The 9,149-nt window shown below is 44.2% G+C and overlaps 1 protein-coding gene across 2 annotated transcripts in view; it reads right to left on the reverse strand.

The window, feature by feature from the left end:
• Window positions 1-8,914, reverse strand: part of bmp6 (bone morphogenetic protein 6) — a 135,295-nt gene extending 126,381 nt beyond the window's left edge. Inside the window, exons 1-2 of one of the 2 annotated variants that reach the window (XM_067981965.1) lie at window positions 8,786-8,914; window positions 8,120-8,599 (exon numbers count right to left, since the gene is read on the reverse strand). In XM_067981965.1, coding sequence (XP_067838066.1) covers window positions 8,120-8,567 — 448 coding nt within the window. In that variant the 5' untranslated portion in view covers window positions 8,568-8,599; window positions 8,786-8,914. Of the gene's footprint in view, window positions 1-8,119; window positions 8,600-8,734 lie in introns of both variants that reach the window. The other variant, XM_067981966.1, reaches the window with a different exon arrangement.
• Between the last annotated feature and the right edge of the window lie 235 nt (window positions 8,915-9,149).

Below are 9,149 nucleotides of genomic sequence, written 5' to 3' on the forward strand. Positions count from 1 at the left end.
CTGTGCAGGTGGATGTGTCACAGCACTGTGTTGTGGAGCTCCACACGTCAGAGGTGGACGGTGTGGCCGGCGAGGCTGGTGATGCTGTTCGTCCTCCGAGGTCATGACTGCAGCTACGATGGCCCCCATCCGCAAGACATACGTTTGAGGGGGTCCGCAAGGTAGTTAAATGTGTCTGGACACCGGGGTTGAGGTTGCAAGTTTGTGAATTTTATTGTTAAGAGGAGGGTGGTGGAGGCCAAACTTTGTCCAAAGTGACAGAGTGGCTTCCTGCAATGAGTGAGGGTCTCCCCCCTCCGCCCCACCCACACCTGTCAAATGGACCTTTGCAGCTGCCACAGGCTGGTGGCTGCAACACGTCCAATTCAACTGGAAATGTTTCCCCCAGTACGGGAAACACGCTCAGTTGAGATGAAAATCCCACCCCTCCTAAAATACCCTACAAATCAGGTCTGCTAACAACCTGAACTATCACATTAATTGCGTTACGTGGGATCCTGCCGGCTTTAATTGTCGGCGGTAGTCCCGCATGCGGGGGCTGCACGCGCATCTAAGCGCATCACTGGGGAATCCGGAAGTGGGCGGGTCGGAGCCCTCCTGCCACGAACCCGCCGTCTCGGATGTCCAAAAATCGAGCCCATAACCTTCCAAGTTATATTCCGCTATGAATGATAATAACAATGGTATTATATGTTTTTATATCTATAAAATGTACCTGGCAGCATTAATACACGGAACCAGCTCTGAATGTTTAGTGGGCAGAGTCAGGAGGCGGGTCATAAAAATTGGGTCTGCAATATCACCAAAAGTCCAGAGATCATAAGTTTTGTATTTGTGAGTGATGTTAGCAATGACTGAACCATGTCCCTGCTGCCATCAGCGCACTCTCAGGGGGAAAAAAGTGCCTTACGGGCTAAAATGTTCTGGGTATATTAATAAACAAATTACAACAATGTTCTATATGGATAATAAGAGTGCTACAAGGACTCGGCCATTGTTTTTTACAGCAGACGTCTACTTCCCATCTTCCTTGACGACAAGGCCTTACTATGTGGTGATCATATCCTTACGGGCAAACATATTCGTTCCAATGCTGTGGAAGGCCAGTACTTTTCAAAGCACTGTACTACAGCTTTTTGTTTCCTCCTCTCTCTCTTTCACTCACCCTCCCCCACGCACACACAATGCACCATCAAGCATTTCTGCCATACAGATGGAATTCCAGGGGAACAAAACCAAACCCTTTGGCAGAAGCAATTATCAAGTGTTTAGTGCTGATAAAACCCAATAGAAGTTGCCTCTGGGAAAAAAAAATCAGGAATGTCCCGCAGGATAGATTCAGCCAATTGGTTGTATTTCATGCACCATGCTTATATATTATATTTGACCTAAAAGTGTTTGATACGGTCACTGGGTGCAAAAAAGGTGCAAAAATGGATAATTCTGCTCCTTGAAAAGAACAAGATCGTCAAATTCTACAATTGTTTTTGAAGTCAGGAATCCATGGTCAATTATCCTGTAACATTTCAAAATGCCCAAAGAGAAACATAGCGCTATTAATTCAGTAATCACAGAATAAAAGTGATGATTCCATGATCCCAGCAGGGAGCCATTGCTCCCGTGCTTGAAGGGAGTGCGGGTCGAAGGTAAGGGTACAACACTGTAGCCCCGAATCTCTGATCAACGTTCCCCATTAACGCTACTCCCCGCTGAAAACGTGGAATTGCGGAATCACCCTATATCTGACAACACTAGGTAAGTGCGACCACACTTCTTAAAAGGCAGGGGTAAGGATTAAAAAGGAGGGCAAACAAGGCAAGGGAATACACAATAAATGGGAGGATACTGAGAGGTGTAGAGGAACAAAGGGACCTTGGAGTGCATGTCCACAGATCCCTGAAGGTAACAGGACAGGTAGATAAGGTGGTTACAGCAGCATACGGGATACTTTCCTTTATTAGCCAAGGCATAGAATATAAGAGCAGGGAGATTATGCTAGAATTGTATAAAACACTAGTTAGGCCACAGCTTGAACACTACGTACAGTTCTGGTCACCATGTTACAGGAAAGATGTGATTGCACTAGAGGGTACAGAGGAGATTTACGAGGATGTTGCCAGGACTAGGGAATTTTAGCTATGAGGAAAGATTGGATAGGCTGGGGTTGTTCTCTTTGGAACAAGAGGAGGCTGAGGGGTAATTTAATTGAGGTGTACAAAATTATGGAGGGGCCTAGATAGGGTGGATAGGGAGGACCTACTTCCCTTAGCAGAGAGGTCAATAACCAGGGGGCATAGATTTAAAGTGATTGGTAGAAGGATTAGGGGGGAGCCGAGGAGAAATTTGTTCACCCAGAGGGTGGTGGGGGTCTGGAACTCACTGCCTGAAAGGGTGGTAGAGGCAGAAACCTTCATCACAATTAAAAAGTACCTGGATATGAACCTGAAGTGCCATAACCTACAGGGCTACAGACCAAGCACTGGAAAGTGGGATTAGGCTGGGAGGCTCATTTTAGGCAAGCGTGGACACAATGGGCCGAATGGCCTCCTTCTGTGCCGTAAATTTTCTGTGATTCTATCATTCATGGGTCATGTGAAGTGCTTTGGGACAGTCTGAGGATGTGAAAGGCGTTATATAAATGCAGGTCTATTTTTTTCTTTTAACCAAATTTCAACGCTAATTTTTTTTAAAAAATACTTTCCTTAAATATAGGTTATATATTCCACAAAAAGTGAAATTTGCACACTTGTGTAAAAGAGAATCTACAAATCTATAGGACAAACATTTCTTCCTTACAAGCCTGACAAATGTTAAATTTGGATTTAATATAAATTGGAAATGTTGTGTAGCAATTGCCCAGGGCTCTCTGATTGGAGGTCACTGCAGCAACTGGGAGATAAATTTGCATCTCTGCACAGCTCATCATTACACCATTCATTTCTAAAAGCACATAGGTGGATTTTGTGTCTCTGATTCACTTACAATCAGATACTTTTAAAACCCAAAACAGCAATCCATTGCAATCAAACTCATAACCAACCCTTCCATTATTTCATCAGCCTTAAAACAATACTCTGTATAATCATCTTGTAGACTATCTTCTCATCCCAGTATCCATTCCTAATTTTAAAAGTTTGCAAAGGAATTTTTAAGATAGAAAAAACCCCCATCACTTGGTGGGTGGTGTTATAATTAAAACTGCTAACTTCACTGCAATTGCAATTCCTGACAAGGAAAGCTAACATTTCTTGACTTGTACAATGTTCACATTACACAATGGATGTAGCCATCTCTGACCACTTCCATCTCTCTATTTCCCTACATTACAACAATGGCTACAGTTCAAAAGTGCTTCATGAGCAGTAAAGTGCTTTGGGGATTCCTGAGGTAGTGAAAGGAGTTATATTAGTGCAAGTTCTTCTTATACAGCACCTTTAGAAAAATGAAGCAAGGTGCTTCACTGAGGCACGAGGAGAACAGATCCCAACCAAAGAGAAGTCTAGGATGATCGGTGAAAAGCTTGGTGAATGAGGTGGGTTTGAAGGAAGGTTTTAAGAGGAGAGGGAGGCGGAAAGGTTTTGGGAGGGAATTCCAGAATGGGACCTAGGTGGCTGAAGCACAACCACCAATGGCAGAGTGAAGGAAGGAGGCAGTGGATAAGAGGCTACAGTCAGAGGACCAGAGAATTCAGAGCAGGGTTTGGAGAACCAAAGGAGGTTAGAGATGGGGAACGCCAAAGCCATGAAGTGATTTAAACGTGGATAAGAAATGCCAGGGACCTGGAAGCCAAGTGTAGATCGCTGAAGAGAACGGCTGATGGGCAAGTTGGACTTAACACAGGATAGAATACGGGCAGCAGAGTTTTGGATGAGCTGAAGCTTGTTTGCCGGCTGGGGGTGGGGGGGTTGGGAATGGGAGACAGGCAAGGAAAGCATTGGACCAATGAAGTCAGCAGGTGACAAAGGCATGGATGTGGGTTTCAATGACAAATGGGTTAACGTAGGGGCAGAGGTCGGCTATGATAGAGGTGGAAGTCTTTGTGCTGGAGGATATGGAGTTAAATGCTCAACTTGACATGGTTGAAAACAGTCTGCTTTATCCTCAGACAGTGGCTGGGGAGAGCGATACAATTTATGGCAAACGGAGTTTGTGACAGGGGCCAAAGATGATAGTTTTGGTCTTCCCACTGTTTAAGTGGATGAAGTGATGTCTCATCCAAGACTGGATGCCTGACAGTCAGTCCAACAGCCATATCTCCCTCCCTACCTCCAAACTCACCATCCTAACCCTTCACCCCGGGAACAAAAAACTGTTCCCAGCTTCCTCACCAATTCACTCTCTAAAAATCCAACTCCCCAACCACCAAGAACCACTAAACAGCTCCTCACTTCTGCCTTCAACACCCTTGTCCCCATCACATTGTTCATCGTTTCCTACCCCCATTGTTCATCTTGGTATAGCTCTAATTTTTACAACCATAAGTCTGAGGCCCGCAAACTTGAGAGGACCTTGCACACAATTGGACTTCTTGTCCACCACCAAATTTGGCTGCATTATTGCACTCTCTTTTCCACAATCCTAACATTACTCCAGGATTATCCTGGTGGGCAAAAACCATCCACAGTTCCTTATCTATAAAACAAACTGCCTCCTCAAACCACTCTTCTGCACCCCTTCCACCCTGACTTAATACCATCGATGAGCCACATTGTCCTACAATTGAATGTTGTTTTTTGTCCCCATCAAAAACTCTTCATCCTTTCCATCAACTCAATCAATTTCCTTGGCCACTTGCTCAGGCTGAACAGACTGTATGCAACCTCCCCATTCTGTTCAACCCAGGGCTGAGTTTCAAACCCCCTAGTCTATCCTCCTCCATAATTTTTCCCACCTCCACTGTCGCTGAAACCCCTTCTCACACCTTTGTCAACTCTAGACTTGGTTTCTCCCACATTTTCCTTGCTAGCCTCCCAATCTCTAAAATTTCAAAACACCCACATTGGATAGTTGGTCCAACTAACCCACGACCCCATCCTCGCTGACCAATATTGACCTCCGTGTCCCCCAGCGACCAAAATTAAATCCTTATGCTTGTTGACCAATCCCTTTATAACCTCAGCACACTACCTCTGCAACCTTCCCCAAACCTTCGACCCCTCCCACATCATCTGGTGAGGACTCTGACCTGCTCTGCATTCCCCCTCCCTCCATTCCACCTTCAGTGGCAGGGTGTTCAGCTATCATTTGGAGCTCTATCCCCAAATCTCCCCTGCCTCGCTAACTCCCTCCCACCTTTAAACCCTTCAAGGCACAATGAGCTTGTGCATGCGAAATTGTTTCTAAGTTTCAATTGGTGACCATTTTTGGTCACTGTACTTGTCTCTGGGGAATGTCCACACAGGTCGGCCAGGAAAAACTGCATTGCTAGCCTGTACAATTGGCCATAAAATGAGTCTTTTTTTAAAAAAAAGGCTAGATATAAAATGATGCATCGAGCTGCATTTACTTTACAGTGTTTCCGCTGACAAAAGTCATCAGTATTAAATTTATTGCATAGAACTGACTGCACAAGATACTAACTCCATTAGTCAAAACAGTGAATTACCTGCTCTCTTAAATGCTGATTTATAAAGAACAGGAGAGGGAATGTAAGTTGCTGTTGTATGCTCCAAGGCAAAACAGATGTTCATAAACTGCTTACTCATGATTCGTGCCCTTGGTTTAGGAGCCTTCTAAATCCCTGGAGTGTATTATTGCCTTCTAACAGTCCCAGACATCTTATTCACTATTCTCTATTCTCCCAGATGCTAACATTTACTGTTGATTTATTTTTTTAAACTACACCGGGCATCCTAGCAGAACACATTGGTACAACACCCTACATCAAAAAAATAGGATGCAGATTCACACCAATGACTCAATTTCAGCCAGCTGAGAGAAAAAGCAAACAAGAAGCTTCTCTGCACAAAGTAAATAAAGTTCTGCCCATCATCACTTCCCCAGTCTACAGTTATACTTATGACAGTTCCAACACCACACGCTTACTGTCTGGTGTCTGCTGTTTGGGGACTGGGTTGTTGGAGTCTGACCCACTGTGGTTATTGGATTAAGGGGAACGGATTCACATTGCATCACCTTTACTTGTTATATGGGACCCGATACTAAATGTGCTTTAAGGAAAGCAGTACCGGGCACAAATTTTAGATCTATCAGTACATGCTGTTGCATTACCAGCTTGATGCTGGATTTCTGCAACCACATTACATACCTCAGCAGCCAGTTCCAGGGCAAACTGCAGCAATTACCAGCTATTAAAACGATGGGTGACAGCGGATGGGGAGAACAACAAAAGCCATTTCCCTTACCTATGACTGGAAGTAGCATCTTCCAACTATAAATAATGAGACCCAGTGGTATTGGTGAATCCCATACTCTGATGCAGAAAGTCAAGGGTTTTAGTTGTGCAATTGTGATAACACATCAGTTGTTGAATATTTCTATTCATTAATTGCATTAATTTGACTCAAACCCCACTCAAGTGTGCAAGTATTTGAAACTATGTGCCAAAACGACATTTAGTGCGCTAAACCAGTGATGAGTGCTTCACTTACCCATGAAATCAGCAGGATGGTATTTACCAGCTGCAACTAGGCACTGCAAAGCTATGATTTTGGATTCCACCACAGATATGAACTATTTCTTTTAACTTTTTTTCCACCCCCAAATATGTCACCTTTATCGAGCAAGAATGTTTTGACTGCAGATAAATACTAACTACCCTAAAGGAGCCTGTTTTAACACGCAGTTAGTTCACCATCATTAACTAATGCTTTTTTAAAAAAAATCTTCTTCCGCCTCGGAACACAGTAGCTGCCTCGACAGTGGATCCAGTCATCCACTATGATTTATGGCAAATAAACACATGACTCAAGAATCTGGTGTCAATATTTTGTTTAAAAAGCTCTGACTCATTTACTTCCAAAACAGAAATTGAGAAACTGAAGTTTCCAGAGACGTGCAAAAACTACAGCCACACGAACGTTCAGGAAGCAAAGCACGTTACTGCAGAGAAAGATCTCTCAACAAACACACCGGGGTCGGGCACTAGGTAAATAGTAAGTTTGCAACTAATTATCCTTCCAAGAGGCATTCTAGTTAATAAAATATCGCAGATATAAATATGCAGCATTTAGGGGGCCTCACACCGTTTCATTGTACTATATTAGTTCATAAATTGATTAAAAATAAAAAGTAAGTGCTACTCTCAAAGAAAAATCGCCTCGTTTTGTCTAACGTTGACTTCCACAAAAACAAGTGCAACAGGTGCATTGCAGCCCATAAGTCATGTCTTATAACTATATTACAAATTTAGGATCATGTTGTTAAAATACTATTTCTCTTTTGTATCAATTTACAGTACAATATTTTCCTTTCGCGTGGTATCACAGAATGGACACTTTCTAGCTGAGAGGCCTCACATCCACAATATTAAATTGAAACCCCCACCAAAACAGTGTGTTTCAAAGCATATACGCTAAATCTCGACTAGAAAAGTTTTTAATGAGCATCTAACCACGTACGGTTGACTTCACGAATGAAGTTAATCATTCAAAATGAAATCCCAAGACGTTAAAACTTTGCAATGAGCTGGGTTACTAAGCTCCAAAGCTGGAGTATGAAGCTAACTGAACTGCTCCTAATAGCACATGTCCTGGGTATTCTACACCTAGATTCATCGGTAACTTACAACTCCAGAGTATTAGCGAGGAGCGCGGGATTGGTGTTCTCTGTGGTAATGCGGGTGCATTTAGTATTTTGTCTTATGGATTTAGAGCAGAAACAGCTTTAGTTACTGGCACTGGGAAGCACTTTGATCGTTTCTGATAAGATCACCTTTCAAAAAAAGTGAACCCTTCCGTTGCCTCCATTGATCTCGAGGATCTAATCAAATACATCAATCAGTTTTTTTTAATGTATGCAGCGCTGCAACCATCAGATCTTTTTCTTCCTTATCATCGCTTTAAAACAAATCTAATCAAAATCAAAAGACCTTTAATCTGCGGGCTTAAACCTAGTTTTTTAAAAAAAATATATATATACATATAGAGTCTAGTCTTACCCAGGTTAACGAAACTCATGACCATGTCCGCCTGGTTGAGGAAAGTGCTGTCCTGCAAGCTGGCCAGCGGCGGGCTCTGCGTGGTGAACACGGGTCTGTACCGATGCGAGAAGCCTTCCTCCTCCTCCTCCTCCTCCTCCTCTTCCCCCCCGGTGGACATGGCATTGTACAGGTCGAGCATGAAGAGCGGGGCAGAGTTATGCTTGCCGTGAGAGTGGGGTCTGGGGCGGTGGGGCAGCCCCAGGATGGAGAGGATCTCCCGCTGCATGTCTCTCTTCTCGTGGTGCTTGAGGCGTCGGTGGACGAAGCTCGAGTGCATGTCGCCGTGGCTGCCGGTGTCCAGGAGCAGGCTGCCCGCCGCCGCCGCCACAGACAGCCACTCGACCAACAAGCAGCCGCTCCACAGCAGCCCCAGCGCGGCTCCCCGCTCGACCGCAAAGGCTCCCATTGTCCGGCGCGTTATGAAGCGACAAATGCAAACTTCATTAAGTTTTTTTTTTGTTGGTTGGTTGGGAAACAAAAAAAAAAGTTTCTAATTATTTTTTTAAAAGTGTGTATATATATATAATATATATAAATAATTAAATGCACACGAGCACTCTGGGCTGCAGCTACCGAGTCCCTGTGTCTGGCCGAGCTCTCCCGCTCCCTCTCATTCACACTCACACTGACTCTCCGCTCTTCACATGTTGTCAATGAACGATTCGAACATCGCAGCAGGTAACACTCCAGAACTCTTGCGATCCTCTGTTACGTCAGTTGATTGACAGCCGAGACAATCGACACAGCGGCGTTCCATCCATCCATCCTTCCCCGCGCGCGCTCCGATTTGCACCCAGCGGAGGCGGGTTTTTGGTTCACTCGACTCCTCCTCCTCCCACTACAATCCCCTCCCCTCCCCTCCCCTCCCTCCTGGGGCAGTCAGACTATAAGTGAGAAATTAAAGTCTACTTGTAGTTCTAAGAGGAAATAATTGCTTGTGCGATCGCTAATTGTTGCATATATTTAGTAACAGTTAGCAGTTATAAAT

Source organism: Heptranchias perlo, chromosome 3 (assembly GCF_035084215.1).
Source record: "Heptranchias perlo isolate sHepPer1 chromosome 3, sHepPer1.hap1, whole genome shotgun sequence".
In the NCBI taxonomy this organism is placed as follows: domain Eukaryota; kingdom Metazoa; phylum Chordata; class Chondrichthyes; order Hexanchiformes; family Hexanchidae; genus Heptranchias; species Heptranchias perlo.